This window comes from Zonotrichia albicollis, chromosome 6 (assembly GCF_047830755.1).
Source record: "Zonotrichia albicollis isolate bZonAlb1 chromosome 6, bZonAlb1.hap1, whole genome shotgun sequence".
Classification (NCBI taxonomy): domain Eukaryota; kingdom Metazoa; phylum Chordata; class Aves; order Passeriformes; family Passerellidae; genus Zonotrichia; species Zonotrichia albicollis.
The window spans coordinates 29,879,428-29,897,643 of record NC_133824.1 but is presented as its reverse complement, the minus strand read 5'-3'; the positions used below and the strand labels follow the sequence as shown (position 1 = coordinate 29,897,643).

General features: G+C 39.4%; 1 protein-coding gene across 1 annotated transcript in view; it reads right to left on the bottom strand.

The window, feature by feature from the left end:
* LOC102072694 (cytosolic phospholipase A2 epsilon) overlaps positions 1 to 18,216 on the bottom strand; it is a 31,725-nt gene that overhangs the window by 2,412 nt on the left and 11,097 nt on the right. Inside the window, exons 6-19 of the mRNA XM_074542179.1 lie at positions 18,163 to 18,203; positions 12,055 to 12,097; positions 11,536 to 11,599; positions 10,131 to 10,273; positions 9,894 to 9,983; positions 9,128 to 9,165; positions 7,351 to 7,486; positions 5,343 to 5,479; positions 3,965 to 4,187; positions 2,918 to 3,032; positions 2,137 to 2,274; positions 1,756 to 1,863; positions 761 to 952; positions 150 to 319 (exon numbers count right to left, since the gene is read on the bottom strand). Of these exons, the coding sequence (XP_074398280.1) occupies positions 150 to 319; positions 761 to 952; positions 1,756 to 1,863; positions 2,137 to 2,274; positions 2,918 to 3,032; positions 3,965 to 4,187; positions 5,343 to 5,479; positions 7,351 to 7,486; positions 9,128 to 9,165; positions 9,894 to 9,983; positions 10,131 to 10,273; positions 11,536 to 11,599; positions 12,055 to 12,097; positions 18,163 to 18,203 (1,638 nt within the window). The remainder of the gene's footprint in view (positions 1 to 149; positions 320 to 760; positions 953 to 1,755; positions 1,864 to 2,136; positions 2,275 to 2,917; positions 3,033 to 3,964; positions 4,188 to 5,342; positions 5,480 to 7,350; positions 7,487 to 9,127; positions 9,166 to 9,893; positions 9,984 to 10,130; positions 10,274 to 11,535; positions 11,600 to 12,054; positions 12,098 to 18,162; positions 18,204 to 18,216) is intronic.

The following is an 18,216-nucleotide window of genomic DNA, read 5'->3' as shown; positions in this document are numbered from 1 at the left end:
TAGTTACTGAGAAATTGCCTAATGATCTAAATAATAAATTAGATAATAATAATAATAATAATAATGTAATTCACATTCCAATACTGACAATTGGCAGAGACCAAAAGGACATGAAGGAAAACGATTTCAGATACCATGGCTTTCCTTACCAGTGTTTGGGACCCTCCGCTGTAATTCAAATGCAGGAGGACATCGACCTCCCTGTTTGATCTCACAAGTGGTGGGTAGCTGGTATTAATGAAAAAGCCAGTATCAACCAGGGAGAGGTCACTGTCTGCTGTTTCCATCAGTTTATTTGGGAAGGAGTCTATCACTGTGTCTGAAACATAATTATTTCTCATTACTACAAATAAAACACAAGAATGGATTTCTCCTCTGAAGGAAGGTAAAGAATCAATAATTTTGTCCTCACTCTAGCTGTACTTATTTACAGGAGTAAGTGACATGCTACTGCTTTTTCCTTCCCCCTTCCTGAGCACCTCATGCTGCTCCACCCCTAGAGGGGTGATCTCTCGTGCTGTCTTAGGCTGAGCTCACTTTTTCCACGGGAACATAATCCCCAGACAGGCAGGTATAATTTCACTCTTCAACACCCCCCACCAAAACTGAAATGCTGTTCAAATCTGGCTTTCATGTTTGCAATTTTTAAAGGGAGAAGTGGCATTTCAGAAGTCAGTCTCAGCTCTTTGTTGGAAATCCTAAGTGAATTCTGAAACCTAAACCTTAGAATATTACTGAAAAGCATGCTAGTTTACTGTGCCTTTCCAGGTAGAAAATCCTTCACTCTCCAAGTACTTGTTATGCAACTGGAAGCCTCTGATAAAATTGGGATACTGTGCAATGGTTGGGCGTCCTGTTAAGACATCTCGCAGAGTGGAGGAGAAGACACTCGAGGGAGTGAAAAGACACGTGTCTACTTCATAGGGATTCACAGACAGAAAGGGTTCTTCTGCTGCAAGATGAAAAGAAGACATTTTAAGTTTAGGATAATTTTCTGAAATGTCTAGTATTTTGAAAAATGGAGTGACTAATAACAACAGGTATCATCTTCCCCCACTCCAAAGTTAATCAAACATAATTATAAGCCCTTAAGGTCTATGCCTCCAAATAAAATTCAGCATTAGACAGTGAATTAAATGACCAGCTACCTGCAGGCAGCAGGCTGCCAGGCAGTAAGGATCACCTTCCACTCTAAGCTTCCTCAAATGATGCCCACCTCCACTGTAGCGTGTGGTGGAGGAGAGAGAGCAGTCCCAAAATATACAGGAGACCTGTCAACAGGACACCTTCAAAATGCATGTGTCACCCAGCCTCAGCATCAAGTAAATTAGGAGACCAGTCACTACAGGTTGCCTGTGCAATTAACAGCAAGAGCAAGCTTTCCCCATGGGTAGTTCAGTGGAGAAATCAGCCCTCTGCAAGAGCCATTCTCTCTACCCATGTTATTACTGGCCAAGGAGGACCATATCCTAATTTAACAATCTCAAGATGTGTTTTTGATACAACATGATTTCTATATATCTGAAAGAGACTGGTTTTGTGACTGTATGACCTTCAGGAAAAGGCACAGCTTTTACACAACTTTTCCAAAGAAGAGCAATTTAGTTTTAAATCAGGCAGAAAAAAATTCTTAGTTGTCATCTCTGCTTTTCTTTCCTCATCTTTTATTCTCTGACAGAATTTCTTTATGCATTAGACATCTTCACAAAACATAAACAATATATACCAGTGGTGCAAAAAAATTTAAAATCTCACCTATATCTTTTACTCTGTCTCTGGTCCATCTGCACCAGAAATCTTCTGAATCAGCAGCCAAATTCCAGACATACATCACATCTATGGAAAATATACTACTCCACATGCCTATAACAGGAAAGAGGAATAGAAGCTGATTGATGGAGTGGCCTCGGAAGAATCTTAATTGATACATACCTTCAGTTCTTCCCATTGGATACTTCCTTTCTGTCTGTTCAGATGCCTTTGTGGGCATACTTCATGAGTACATCCTTGCTAGTGTAAACTCACACCTGCTCAACCTGTCTGCCGGTGTATTCCCAGTGGTGTCCACCACAGACCATGTGCTCACCATACCAGCGGTCTCTCCAGCAGACCACCTTTCCCCAAGGCAACATTCACCTTGCATATAGCAGATCCGGGTCTCTGAGAGCTTCTTCACCATCCTTCCCATAAAGAATTGACTTCCAAAGTGCTCTGCACGAATAGATGCTCCGTACTTCAGCAGACCAACTTCATAAGGAGTGAACTCCAGCCACTCTATGGCAACAACAGCCAGACCATGAAAAAGCAACATGTTAGACACGTTAGATGATACTAAACAGAAGAGTTCCAGGAAGCAAACCCAACGAGAAAGATGCTGGTTAGTTCACAGCATGCCATTCACCAGCCATGGCTGTATCGGAATTGCCGGCAGTACTGCTAACATGAGGTGGCATCTCACTGTGACAGGGCAGTTCCAGGCTGTGATAGAGCAACCTCCAGGAAAAGAAGCCCTGGTCTGAATGAAACCACAGGCATTCCCTTAATAGACTTAATCTTACCCCAAAATATGTGTTGCTCATGCATAACTTGTTGCCTTTATAGCTCTAGTGACAGAGAGCTTGGCATTCACTTGGTGTCATGTACTTAGCTGTTCATGTTAAATACTGTGAAAACTAATAGAGGAAATAGTAATTTACCTGACATTGGTCCCAAAAATTCAAAACCTTTTCTGTAATTGTCCAAAATAAGACCAAATGGAACCATATAAGAAATAAAATTTATTGACTTTTGGGGGGGCTTCTATTTACTATTAGAATGGAAATACTATTGCATTAATAAAGCTGTTCATATCCACATCATCCTAGTTTAGACCATTTAAATTATAAATTTGTTAAGAAATGTAGATGATAACCATTACCTCTGAATGCCTGGGCACTATAGTTGGACTTGAGGTTGATGGCCACATAGATGGGCAGTGGATTCTGGCCATTATCCACTGCCTGACGCTGGTCCGAGAGTCTGTGCTCATCTTTCTGGTTTTGAGTTAAAAGGGTAAATGGAATGAGGTGTAAAACAACTTGCATTTCAAATAATATAATGTGAATTATCAGCCCTATCCAGCCTTATCTAAGTTCTCCTTTCCATTCCCAGGTAACTGGATTGTTCCAAAATATCTGTCATGGGATGTTCCAAACTTGGCAAGTATCCCATAAGAAGTAGCTACACCCTATATGGGTTCTCAGATTTTGAGATATGCAGAGAAGTTGATTGTAGATTCAGCCAGGAAAAAAAAAAAACAAACAACAACAAACCAGTTCCAGGAAAAATCATGCAGCTAAGTGAAAGGTAAAGTTCTTTCCTTGGCTAGGTCTTAGCAAAGAATTTATCGTATTTTAAGTTATTCTGCAAATATATACATATATAAGAATATATGCTATTGCACATGACCATTTAAAACTTAATTATATAAACTTCAACCAGAAGGTAACTGTTTAAGATACACTATTTTTAAATTAACAAAACTTCTTAAAAGTTGGTGCGATATTTAGAAAATGGTCTTTCTCACTATGTGAACCATATGCACTCTATACCTAGGTCACTTTATAAATGCATATCATAATTTATGCTGGAGAAGCAAATTAATTCAAATTTTTAAGTGCCTCTTATAGTCAGAATATTTTATGTCCAAAATTATTTATTTACAATTCAAAATATTTTTTCTCAGAGTACTTCTCTCTTTAAGGGAAAGAACACCTTTAACTGGTATGACATGGCTCCTTCAGTTCAAGGTCAAGCTCTCTTTAAATCTAGAGCAGTGTTTTAATAATGCATCTGAATATATCATATTTAATCAACTGCTAAACTAATTATTTGCATCAGTATTAGTGAATGGCATACAGGATTTATTTTCTTCTCCACTGTAGCTATAGAAGCTCTGCAATTATGTGAAAGAAAGGAGCAATACCTTATCGTGTAGCATGGATTCAATGACAAGACCCCAAAGGTCTATGAAAGAAGTGTTATGTCCTTCTTTAGTCCTCTCCATCAGGTCATTGTAATAGTACTTCAGACAATCCAAAGAAAAACAGCAGATCTTGGATTTGGTTACTTGCTTGCGAGCTTCCTTGATTGCATCCTCCAGATATTTTTGTGACCAATTAGCATCTTCATATAAGTTTGCCATGGTCCTGAAGAAATGTTAGGAGAAAATAGTGAAAGAGGCATAATGCTGTGGTTTGCTTTCAAAAAACAGATGTGCAACCTATTTGCCTGTTTCTTAATTCTTATGGGGTTCACACTTAAAAAACACTCATTTCAGGAGCAAACAAAACCTCCAAGTTTTCCTGGTTTGGATGTTTTGAAATGGGCTCAAGAATTACCTTGAAATTCAAGGGAGAAAAGAAACCAAGACCCAAGGCTTTTAAATTCAAAGGTTCCACAAGTAGTCATCTAATCTATTTCTTGGAAGGTAGGGAGTATTCTAGGGAGCAGTCACTACTCCTCTGCTCTGGTCCTGCATTTGTTCCCATATATCTGCTAATGACTTCTGCCACCAAGAAAACTTGGCAGTTTTGGGCATGTCCTTGTATGACTATTCTTACTTGTCCCCTTGAAATCATAACACAGACAGGTAGATTCAGATCTCCACATATATACAGAGAAGTCAAAAGAAAAACCTACCATTGAAGTTTGGACTTTAAGATAAAGTGACCCATAACTCAGTGAAAAAAAACTCTCCACTTCCAAACAGGTGTAGAGGAGTGGGGTACCTAGAACCTACTTGATTAAATACTTCGGTTATTTTAACTATGGCATCATCTGCTCTATGCCCACTGGGAGAAGAGAGCACTTCACAACAAGCCACTGTATCTGCAGTCTCTCAGTAACTTAATATCATTTGTTGGCCTTTTGTGACAATATTAATTCCTCTAGCCCCAAATACATCTTTTACCAGAGGGAGATGCACTGTAAATCCAAAATGGAAGTGAGAATAACCAGCAAATGGCAGGCATAAATTCTTCTTCCCATCTTTCTTCAATTTCCAGTCTAAAGACAAATTTATTGTATTTAGTCTAAGGTACAACTGATATAATATGAAAAGGGAATAGAGCATTTAGATGAGGATATTAGGCATAAACTGAGTCAGTGAGCTGACAAAAGCAGTTGATGAGTGTGATGATTGATCTCTTACTCAGTATGTTTTTCTTCCTTGCTCCAGGTGGACAGAGAGTGGGCAGAACAGAAATGCTTTTGCCTTGCTAAGTGCCATATAAGCTAACAGTATTGTACAGAGCCAACATTTTGAGCAGAGAACACACAAAGCTTGTTTGCATCCCTCTCACCATGTGGTACCCGATAAGCCCCCGATGTAGGAAATGCAGTCCAAGAGGTTGAGTTTCTGGAGGCCCAGCAGGCTGCCGTACATCGCGGTGAGGGATCGCGTTCCACCCCCGGTGGTGGTGATGGCCACCACTGGCACCTGGTCAATACAGCAAGGCAGAAGGAGCAAAAGCTGTGCATCAATTAGACACAAACAGCCCCTACTGCAGAAATCGGATAACAGCTCATCCCTGCTTGTAATTGATACAAGCAGGGATGCTGCTTGGGATGGAGAGGATGTGATTGCTGCAGAAGGTTTGTTTGCCACCACCTGACTGCTGCAAGAAGGAAGGCTTATGTCTTACCCTCTCTGATGGGGTGAGAAGGTGTTTACTTAACATACAACTGGAAATCAACCTCACCACCCTGGAATTTTTCTCAAAGTGTATTATTAGCAGCTGTCACAGAAAAAAACACAGGATTTACCACACTGGTGCAGGTTAGGGATCCATGATTCTGCCTCTAACAATGACCAGTGTCACACAGGAATGTGCAGCACCCTGTAATCAGCCAGACCACACAATAGCCAAAGTCTTCCTGGCCCCCGGCCACCAATTACTTTATGTCCTGAAGCACAGTCATTGATAGGGTTTCCCTCTCCATGAGCCAAGTGTAATTGAAGAGACAGACTATTCTTCTCCTTATCTTTTCCTGATCTAGTACACTCTCTGCTTCCGTTAGCAACCAGAGTGTGGATGCTTACACACCCCATGGAAAATGTCTATTTATACCTTTCAAGTATTAGCTTCTAATTTGATAAAGGAATCTGTTCCAAAGTCAATGAATAGAGCCTGAAGGAAATAATTCTCCTCCTCTATGAAAAAAACAAAACCTCAGAAAAGTGAGAAAACAGATGTTCTTCGTACCCTAAACTCTTTTTAAATATAGGAAATTTTATAAAATAATGAGGAAAATCTCATAATATTAGCTAAAGTCAGAATAAACTCCAGAAATTATATTCTGGGGTTTACATTTTCTAACCTATTTTTTAATAAGTTAAAATACTAATGGGTTTTTTTTCAGTTCAAATATAAGTCAGCTAATAAAGTAGAGGGGATATTTTCTCGTATTTCTGAAGTTAAACACATGAATAGGAGAGCCACAGTAATTAGGCCTTTCAGAAAAGAGTTTTCTGTGTGTGAGGAACCTCTCAGACAGCTTGTAAAAATGGCTGAAAATGTTCTTTTCAGCTTTGTTGAAAACTTGTTCCCTGTATTATGCTCTGTTCTGAAATCCAAATTAATATTTTTGAATCATATTTTCCACAGAATTTTTTTTAATTGTCAGCTGAACTGTTCTTGCTGTTGGTATGTATGTACTTTTCTGCTTGTCAGCAACCCAGTTAGGCATCAGCAGTTGCAAAGCTTATGACCCAACTACAGGGCAGGAACAGGGTCTAGAGGGATACAGCTAAACTTACAAACAGCTATTTCATCTACAACTCAGTGATACTGTAAGATCCACTCTTCTTTGCCAGATTGATAGCTTTATTCTATCCCTCATTTTTCCCAACAATACAGCTATTTTGCTGCAGAAACCACTCCAAGAGTTTTCATTCAGATGTCTGTGAAAATTTTTCTTTCTTCCTCAACGCCCTTTACACACATGCCATGGCCACCACCTCGTCTCTGTGTTAAGGCCCTCTGTTTTGCAAGCAGCATTGCCCAGCTGTTCCATGTCTGCCCTATAAACTTTTCTCCTGAGATCCAGGAGCAATACCCAGAATAAACAGGAATGGGCTGTTTGAGGAGCTGCTGAGAAGTTTTTGGCTCCATAAAGACATTATCCTGCCTCCCTCACTCTGCTACATTAACAGCCCACTGCTTCTCTTGCTCATGCCTTGCTCTAGGTGACCATGCCTGGCCCACAACAGCAGGACTAATTACAGTGGGATTTTATTTGTTGTTTGAATTTGTAAGCCAGGCCTTGATCCCCCGAGAGCAGTTGCTACCAGGGATTGTATTGGCTTGCCTCATGCTCTTTCAGATCCTCTTCCAAATTAAGAATCTTTTTCAGAGCAGCAGCAACATATTTCTTCCTTTTCCGCAGGAAGTTCTGCTCCTCCCTGCACAGGCTAAATCCCAAGCGCACATCCAGGTCTCCTGTGCTGGAACAGACAATGGGACAAATCAATGCACACATCATTTATAGCTGATTTCAAGATCTGTAGGGCAGGTAATAAAAAAAATCATCTGTAAAATAAGTTATTTCCAAGTCTGCATATTGATAAAGGAAAGAAGAAAGACAAAACCACCCCATTTCTACTGCCAGCAAGAAATAGCAGTGTGGATGAAGAGGAGTTTCCAAGGTACTGTAGATCTCTTGTGAACATGGACAAAAAGACAAGACACACAAGTCAGGGAAAGACCACCAAAAGGAGTAATTTCAGAAGTATTTTCTTCTGCACCCATTCCTGTTTATCACTAAGACACCCTGGAAAATTCAAGTGCCAACATTATCAGTTGTTCTCGGGTTTTGACAATCCACTAACAGCATTTAAAGTGAGAGTTCTAATGAGTTATGTGATAAAGCTTGAACTGCAGGGCAAGAATCACCCCCAGCTCAGTGTCTTGGGAATTCCAGCCTTTCGCCTGTGTCCTGAACATATTCCTAGATAAGTATTCACAAGCTTCGTCCTGCAATAATACAAGAATATCCATCACTTTCTTTTTCACATGCGCAGACACATGAAATTTTGTCCCTTGAAAAATGTGAAGCACAAGCAAAAGAAAATTCAGAAAAAAAGGTGGAAATCCAATCAAATTGCAGCTAATGTTATGTGCCTACAGCAACATAAATACACTTATTACTGAGAATAACACTAAATATTGACCAAATCTTTTGGATCACATCACCCTCTGGTGGCTGCAAACTCTGTCCTGAAAATAATGTTCACCAATATTTCACAAATATGAATGCTTCAAGGATTAATGCTATTAACCTTTCTTCTCCAGCAAATTTGATTTATCACACAGTGTAATTTTGAAAAGAGAATAAGGTCAAATGATTTACCTCACAAAAAACCCAACTCTTTGAGCAGTAAATTAACTTTTTTTTCTTGCTCTCTTTCTATATGTGTGTCTGTTAAATGTACAAGTCAGATATTTGTTATGGGCTGAGGTTGTACAGGTAGCTCTCGATTTACACAAAGTTTTCTCGTGCTGTGAAAATCCACACGCTTTCCTTCTGTATCTCATCCCAAACAGGGATGAGATGGGGGTGCTGTGAACCATAGGAAGTTTTCAGCTCTACCGTAAAATGCCACTGTCTTCAATTTTACCTATCACTGGTGCAATTCTGTCCCTGCAAGTGGGTTGGCAGAGGTGCAGCTGGTCAGGTCTCAGCTCCCATTCTGCCCAGTGAAGCAGAAGGGGCAGAAGCCAGGCTACCCTAAGTTTGTTTTGGTGATTTGACAAAGTTAGAGACTGCTAGAGGTTATTTCACCCCCTGTGTAGATCTGACAATTGGCATAAATGGGGAATAAAATAATAAGTGAATGGTACAGTTTTATTCATGAGTGAGAACAAAAGGCATAAAACCAACGAATTTCCTCTGAATGAAGGCTCAAAGACTCCTGCAGAATGCACAGTGCTCTAAGTGCAGCACACTTGCACTTACCTTGGGCCCCAGTGAGCACAGCACTCAGCACTCACACAGTACGTGCTCATCTCTGCACCTATCACAGAAAAAGCCTACAGAACTAGTTTACAGCAGTCCTGGGGGCCAGGACTAAAAGAGGCTATCTTACCATTTTCTTGCTGTCAAGCACAAGTGAAATGAATTATCCTGGAAAATGAGAAAGGTAAAGGTAATTACTACCAAATTTTAAAACATTCCTTCCCTTCAAGCTCGGGCAGTGCTCAGACCAAGAGAGGTGGTTCTCAAATAATAAATCACATGGCTAAGGACATTATTTTTATACAATTAACCAAAGCCTCACTCCCTGCCCTGGAATCAAATTTTCGCTTCTCTAATAAGCCTGTATGTGTTTGGGGCAGGTAGAGTGCCACAAGCTGGCATGTTTACACTGCTTCCCAGTTTGCACATTTAGAGGGGGCAACAAGAATGAGAAAAGTTACCTTATCATATTAAGAAAAAAAAAAACCACCACACAAAAGCACTCCCGATATCAATATTAAGACAAACTAAAATCTTAATTAAGCTCATAATCTGGATGGGTCTTTTTCAGTTCTTTGCTTGTATCACCCCAATATAAAAAAAAAAAACCAATGTGGTTTTGAACGAATGTGCATTTTACAGTCATTTCTTGTTCATTGAAACCACTTAATTCTAACAGTAGGATGCAGGTTTGCAATGACTGTTGTATTATTAAAATTATTGCTAACATGTTCTTCCTCAAAGTTGAATATTGCAACCTTAAATTTTGTTAACATTTCTAATGAATAGCTGTACAATTTTATACAGTGATTTTGTTTACTTGGTAACTTTATTTCTAGCAGGACAATATTAAGGATATTTTAAATTACATATTTCAAAAGTTTCACAGCACTCACCTCTTCTAGTGTTATTTCCTTCTGTAAAGGGAGTGAATTCAGGGGAAAAGAAAGGACCCAAGGTTTCTCTGTTTCATTTCCATCAGTCAGCTGAAAAAATGTAAAAAAGCAAAACACATAAAAGGTTTATCATCTCTAGAACTTCTCCACTCAGAAGCCTAGTTCAGTTTACTGGTTCTATTAATTTTTTGTTCTGATTTCATTTGAGTAATAATAACAAACAGAAGGAGAACTTACCTCTTCTGGTAATATGATATCCAGTCTTGTCTGGTCATTTATGATGCAGTGAAATATGATTATATGAAGGCTGGGGCCAGAGTCCAGCAAAATCTTCTGGCTTCCTTCATGTGATCCTTTCACTGTAAATGTAAGCTCTGGGTCTAAGCAGAGAGGCAAGGAACAAACAGAATTTTAAATATTACGAGCAAACACACATAACTAATTTAAAAACCCAATCTTCACTTTTTGTTGAATTTTTCTTACACCACAATGACTAAGTAGACTTCAGGTGGCAAAAACAGACTGAAAACTGATGAAAAATATCTTGGTGACTCTACATAATGAATGTACAGAATTCACAGATTTTTAAAATACTATAGCTTTCTATTTGTTAGATGCTTTCCATGAATAAATTAAACCAAGATTTGGATTTAGAGGAGTGTCAGAGGCATTTTGGATTATTCATGTTGCATAAAAGTAATTTATGTGATGTCAATCTGTTCTGGTTCATAGTAAACATGTTATAATATTAAGACTCACAAATAAATCTATAAACCCACAACCCAATCAGACTACTTGGCATGTGCCCCCACATCACAAAACTGAAACAAGCAGCAGGCTGAGTTTCTTGTACAGAAAAGCCTTTATGTTTACAGAGAGGTCATATGCTGTTCTCCTGCAAGATTAGGGCTAAGAGACATATCATTTTAGGTCACTAACCTTTCCTTCCTCTGTTACATCTCAGTCTGAAACTTCCTATAATGCAACTTAGTCATTGCCACCATTTTCTTCATAGAAGTCAATTTTCCATTCACAAATTAACTCAGAACAGTCATGAGGTTTTGAGATTTTCCCCCAGGAACAGCATTACACAAGCTACGGTTCATTTAAATCAACTTAAAAACTAGTGAAGAATCCTGTTGTATTTGTTAGAGCTATATTTTATAGACAAAGTACTGTTTTGGTGAGTCTATTGTAGCAGAGAGCTTCCCTGCAATTTGCCAAGACCCCTTTGATACAACTTTGTATTTAAACTTAGGTTAATTTTTTTTTTATTAAGGCACTAAAGGGATAAGATTCCTACATATTACTTGTGAGATAATTTTTAAAGATCCCACTTAGAAAAAAAAATGTTTTGAACAAACAATAAATAAAAAGAACTAACCTCATTTTTCCAAGTTTTTCAGTCTAGTATACCTGGCTCTATTTTTGCATCAATTTAACATTTTCCTCATAACTAAGCAGTTGATGAACTTGAATTTTGACAGATACAATCTTTCTGCAAGGTGGGGCATGGCAAAACTAAGTATTATATGACACAGATAGAGCAATGTACACAACGGATTATTAATTTTTTTCAACATCTGATATAATGGCTGAATCACAACACAAGAACAATAGACTAATGAAGCAATAACCTCACTTGTGGATTGCTGCTTCAGCTTCCCTGTATCCACTCTAACCTCCAAACAGGAAACATCACGTGCCTGCAGCAAGAGAGGACGAATGATGATTGAGAGAAGTGTAAATGCCATTGCAAGTGATTCATACTGTTCCCAACCAACCCCTCTGGTTGATCAATGAGCAAGACAATTATTATCTATTACTATGTCTTCAGATAACACGAGGACAATAATGATAAGGTATTTCTTTCCAAAACTGAAATAAAGAGAAACAACTCATGAACTGCTTGAACTTGGAGAGACAATTAAGCAAAGAAGATGAGCCCTATTCAAAATAATGAGTGTATTAACATATGGAACTATTTTTATGAGCATTGTAACACTTTCTTAATTAACTCCTGATAGTTCTGAGCCTATCATTTATAGAAGAAAGTAGGCAGCAGTACTGGGTTTGGGAAACAGCTCAAAGTTTCCAGAGTTAGAAACATGAACATTTGTTATTCAGACACAAGAAAGATCACAATAAATATGTACTTTACCACTAGTACTCCATTCGTAATAATGCCATCTGGGTAGTCCAGACTGGAAAAAAAAAAAAAAAAAAAAAGAAGATAATGTCATGGGTGGGAAGGTTCAGACAAATATTTAAGTCTATGGTTAACAAATTAGTTCTTACATGACTTTTGACATTTCTGACTTTAACATTCTCACTCAAAAATACTTTAAAGCTTAGGATTAGATGATGAGCTGAGTTTCAGGTTTTTCCATCCACTCAGAATATGAAGCTGGACTTATACTCCTGTGGTCTTATACATTTGCTTCAGTAAACCATGCAATAAATACTGGTATGAGACACATTGATTTTGAGAACAGCCGCAGCTGTTAAATACATCTTGATTCTTTTGAGCATGTCACAGTTTTACCCAGGTTTTTGTCTAATACAACTGCCTAGCTTTTCACAATTTATAAAAAAATTTCCCTAATGGCAGGAAAAATTGTATTTACCTCTATGAAGTGATCTGCAAATCACACAAGAGATAGTAATAGATCACTGTATGTATAGATGTGTTTCCACATCTAAGAGCAGGGATGAATTCACATACTGCAGCCAACAATTTCTATATTCTAAAATATTTTCCATCAGAAATATCAGGCAGTATCTCATTAAGGATATCTCATAATGTACCATTTCGTTAAATTACAGATGTAAATTTATATAATCTCTTAAGAACTGAGATGGCTCCAAAGAGAATATGTACATATGTATGGACTATTGACAAGGACTGAGCACTGACTCCCCAATCTGCTGCAGAGAGTTTGAGCTGTTTATTCTGACCTTACAAGCCATGGATTACACATTTGGAGTTCTCATATAGTTCTATACTTGATATATGTATTTTATCTCAGCTGAAACTAAACAATACAATTCCTTTAAAATTAGGTGAATGACATTGTTTTTATCCACTTAAAGTGAAAACAATTAGATTTAAGTATAAACACACATGATAGCATTCGCTCAACATTGAAAAGCTCATAAACAGTTTAAAGTTTTGTTTCCAAGTCAGTATTTTCTTTAAGAGAATATTAGTATTTCCATTAAGAGAAAAACATGAACTGGCTAAATACACTTCAGAAAATTCATGAAAAACTTTCAATTATAAAAAACATCAACAACAAACTCAAGCAAACACCTCTGGTCAAAAACCCGCAATCATAAACTTTAAAATTTTGTAAATTTTTTTTGGAAATGTATTTCTAAAGAGTTCAAAGTACATTGGTCAGGAATTGGTGAAAATATACTCAGTGTTTCCATCTGTATACAGGTAAATGTGTGCAAGCACCACTCCAGTTTTGCTTCAGACACAAATTTTTGTTCTTAATTACTATTTTGTAGTCAAATAGCTCTAACATTACATGACATATGGTGCCACCATCCTCAAATAACTCATTAAAATCAAGGAAAGCAAGAAACAGCGTGATAGATATTAGAAGACCTCAGCCTGCATAGCCTGGTGAAATGAAAATGCAAAGACAGGTGAAGATATCTGTTCATGGAGGTAAACATCCAGTAAAGTTTAGTATTATTTGAGTTGCTGGTATCAGCAAGGGGTAAAGTTAGGTTCAAAGTTAGGAGGTGCAAGGCATGGCCTTCAAACAGGGTGGGAGACCCTGCATTGTTGTACGGAACAGAGCAGAGCTTGCAAGAAGAACCCCTGGGAAGAACCAGGACACCTCAGTCATGAAGGACCAATGGCTGAGATGTCTCTGTTGGGTTGTCACCTCTGCTGCCACCCCTGTAAGGAAGTCCAGGTGCTTGTTAGTATGGTGGACCTGGTGGTCCATGCCTTTGTTTTAAGAAGAGCAAGGGCTCTCATCTTTTTCTGAATCTTAGGAAATCAGCTGTGGCTAGAAACGTAGCTGAGCTGGGTGCAGAAGAGCTCAGGTTGCCAGGGATCTTTGAATTTTTGCCTACCCTTTGGAGCACAGAATAAGTTCCACTGGTAATTTCTCTGATAACCAATCTGTTATTAGACAGTTCTCATCACACAGAGTTATGTTCCTGTTCTCTTCTCCATCACAGTTTGTGATTTGTGGGCTATTTTTATTGCAGGCTTCAGTTTCACTAGGAGAACTGGGAATATATTACAACCTGTAGCAGGGAAAGACAAAAACAGAGACCCTGGGCATCCTTCCCCACTCAAAGTCTGTTGCAGGAATGCCTAAGGTTGCAGTGTACTCTATGAATCCAGGGATCATTTCCCATCACCTGGTATACATAAAACTTCTGCCTTCTCCTTTTTGGATTATGCCTGATATAATGGAGTAATTTTGAATATGAACTTACAGTCACACAGATTCTTATATTGCAGTTCTCATTTAGGCTGCTAAACTCCATTTCACCAGAGAATCTGAATTTTTGATACTTATCTAAAAGTTTTGAATTCTTTCATGTCAGATCCAGCTTTCCCTTCCTTTAGTAGCTTCCATAATAATGTAGGCTACTTTTCTGAGCTTTCTGACAACTCAAGTGAAGCAGGGGGGATGGTAGTGTTTCAGTAAATAAAGCTGTATTCATCTCAAAGGTTCTTTCTTAACTTAAAACTTTTGCCTTCAGTGCTCCTCCACACATAAATACAAACAGTGCATTTGGCCCCCAGCTGATGGAGACTCAGCCTGGGGGTTTCTCAGCAGTGCCCAAGCCAAATGGCTGGCATGATCTGCTGGCTCCCCCTCCACATGAGGGGGATTTCTCAAAATAACACAGCAGAACTACAGAAAGAAAAAAAAAGACTTTTATTTTCTAAAAATCCTGCTTTTGCCATATTTCAATAATTAAATATTTAAGTTTTATACAGCTTTTTGTACACCTATTTACATTTATTTCTGTTAATTGGGCTTTGTTTTAAATATAGTCTTTCACATTTGAAAAAAAAGGGAGAGGGAGCAAAGATGAAAGGTTGTGTAAGAGTGGTCCTTCATTCTTCTAAGAGTTGTTAGAGATGCACTTCCTCAGCTTGAGACACCTGAAAGATAAAAGAGGCCAAAAAGAGGATCAGCAGGTACAGCAAATACCCTGGGGCTCTGAGACCTTCCCTTGGAAACTCAAATCACCTGGCAGTTCAGCAGAAGCCTCTTTGTGGCCCTCAGTGTCAGGCGTGGCCCTCAGTAGAAGTCGGAGGGGAGCGGGATGTTGAGCGAGCGCAGCCACCGGCTCCAGCGGGACCCCGTGCCTGTGGCAACACGGATGGGCTCGTTCTGGTGCTGCACCCTGCCCGTGGAGACACAGCAGAAAGCCCAGGTTACCGCTGATAATCACCAGAGAACAGCTCAAAAAGCACTAAAGCACACGAACCAGCAGCCTGCATACAACAGCCTTACCTTTTCTGTCACTGCTGCCCAAGCGCAGCAGCTCTCCCGCCAGCTGGGCTCCTGTAATGGGCCCAGAAAACATTGGGCAGGCATTTGCAATCCCTTGGCTTGGTTGCTGGTGAAAAGGCACTTGGAGGAAGGAGCATGCCTTCCTCTCTGTGTCCTTAGGATCAAACATCTGGCCCTCAGTGCCTGCCACTCTGCAGCAGAGGTGAGCATTTGCTGGTACTGCAGCAGTGGCATAAGGTTGAGGCAAAACTAGAGAGGGTGTTCATCTTGCTGTTGTGGAAACCCACTAACAAAATGAAGCTTTTCTTCCATTTTAAATAAAATGTAGCAGGAATGGATGCAGGAACAAATTATCGTACAGCCTTTCAGTGTAACATGAGGTAATTGTTATAGTGCTGGTTTTGGTAGAGGTAACACAAAATACAACCTTTGCAGTGAAGTTATAGGCAAACAAAACTAGGAGTGGCAAAGCCACTAGGTGCAACCCAGGAAACATTCTTGGCCTGGGGTTACCCGTCATGTGTGGTATTATTCACCCAAAATGCTGGAAAGAAAGAACAAGCTAATGTAACAAACCTTGCAATTAGTAAAATCTAGAACAAAGATGGGGAAGAAGTTTAAAACTGTGAATAAAGAGCATCAGGAAAAATTGCTTGTGGGAATAGTTATTAATTTCAGAAATAAACTGCCATATCACCCCCACAAATGTATGTTCTTCTTCCAATCACAATACAGGATTTCTAGAAACTATCCCACATGCTTAGCTGTACTCCTTGTTATCAGAGGGCTCTCTTCCACTGAAAATTATCTCTAATCTCTGTCAACACTTCTCCCATCCCACACTGACAAAAAATCTTGCCAAAACCTGCTGAGCTTGTTTGACACAGAAGAGGTTGGTTTGGGTCCCTAGCTTTCTGATGACCCATCTCAACTACTTCACTTGAATTGTTCAGACCTTTCCAGGGCTCTCTAGTTTATCAATGCAATCCATTGTCCACAATTTTATTGGACAAATCCTTTCATTAATTACTCATGACATCAGACATTCCAAAGTAAGGGAAAAAACCAACCCTCTCAATATCCTCCCAAGACCACATATTTAATCAATCCAGATGTGGATCCAAATCCAGCCCTAATTCCAGACTCAGTTGATGGGAAGAACAGCATTGACCACCACACAAACACAAGAAATGTGAACGAGGAATAGCAGGGGAAAGGTCTATCTGCCTTCTGGCATCAAGCCCATTTTCTCAGTCCTACTGTGAGCTCACAGGGACATCCCCTCCCTTATAATGCAGCACCTTCTTGCCTTTGCATGTGGAGTTCTTCATGCCATAACTGTTACATTGGTCACTCAGGAACCACACTATGAATGAAATGCTTTTTGAAATCTCTCCCTTTAGACTGCAAAGGATCATTTTAATGGTACAGTTCCAATCATCATCTTCTAACCAGTAGAACTCCTACTCAGGCATCACTTGTAAAAATTGTCCCACTTCTGATTTTATTGAATACAACTCCAGGAAAAGGCAGTTTGGCTGCGAGGTCAGTGAGAAGAGTTTGGCACAGAGCTGGTGGCACACATGCTCCAAGACAAGTTCCAGCCTCTGTTCCCATACATACACAAACCCACTTTTGCACAACATCCAAGCCAGACAACCTACTTGGACCTCCCCCATTAAAGACAGGATTATCAAGAGTGTGATTCTCTGTACCAACTCCATAACCCATCCTGTAACTTGCAAAAGAGGGAGGACCCTAGACAGGATATCTGCAATGCCTGCTGGAGCTTCCCCATTGCCATTACTGATGTTGTGACACTCCTGCAATGTGACAGGCACCATTTGCCTTGGTATTGCTGGCCTTCTGCCAGTTCTGGTGCACAGTAAACAACAAACAATCCACCCCGATGAGTCTCCATGAGTTGCAAAAAGGGATTCTGAGACTCTTTCAGCTCTGATAGTTTTTTTGTATGTGAGCACTGAGATCTTTCCTTCTTCAGTTCTTAACACTGGGCTACTGTCCTTACACCAGCAAGTTCTTATTTCCCCTGCTGTCAGGAATTCAAGGTATCCACTCAAGTATTATCCTGCAAGGCCTCCTGAAGTGGCCCAAATGCCTTGAGAAAGCTCCAGCAGTACCATCTAAGAGCAGTACCTTCTCTAAGTACATCCTCTAAATGTAAAACTCCGCCAACATCTTTCAAGCCTACTAAGTGAAGCTACTGCTGTCCCTCCAGCTTTCCTTGTTCCTCAGTTCTCAGACTCCCACAGTGGTCTTTGGACCTTACTTTATGCAGAATATTTGGTTCCTTCCTCTACCACAGCTCCCCATGTGTAGCCAGATGAATTGAGCAGATGAACTTATGGAAGTGCACTTTATAATGTTGTGCATTTGAAAAACCAGATTCCCCAAGAAGGGGGTAATTAGGGCATTGAGGCTTGGCACTCCTAAGGGTCAAAACTTCCTGAATATTTTCATTGTCCTCATATTTTTTTGTGTATCTCATTGCCTTAATGAGAAAAAAAGAAAACAGGAAGAAGTTGCTGCCCAAGAGGCAGAATTCAAACAGGGAAAAAATGACATTTCAGACATTTGAAATCTAAAAGTATGTATTCTAAAATTCTAATTTACTATACTTGAATGAAAACATCTTGCTACTGCTTTTAGAGACTGCAGGTTTAAGGGACACCATCACATATGAACCAGATTTTCAAACTATTTTTATACTGAATATCACACTTTATTAAGAATTCAGGACTACTCACGTGTTCTGAAGTGTGAACTCCACCTCCAGCTCTTCACGTGCCTGAAGAGAGGAG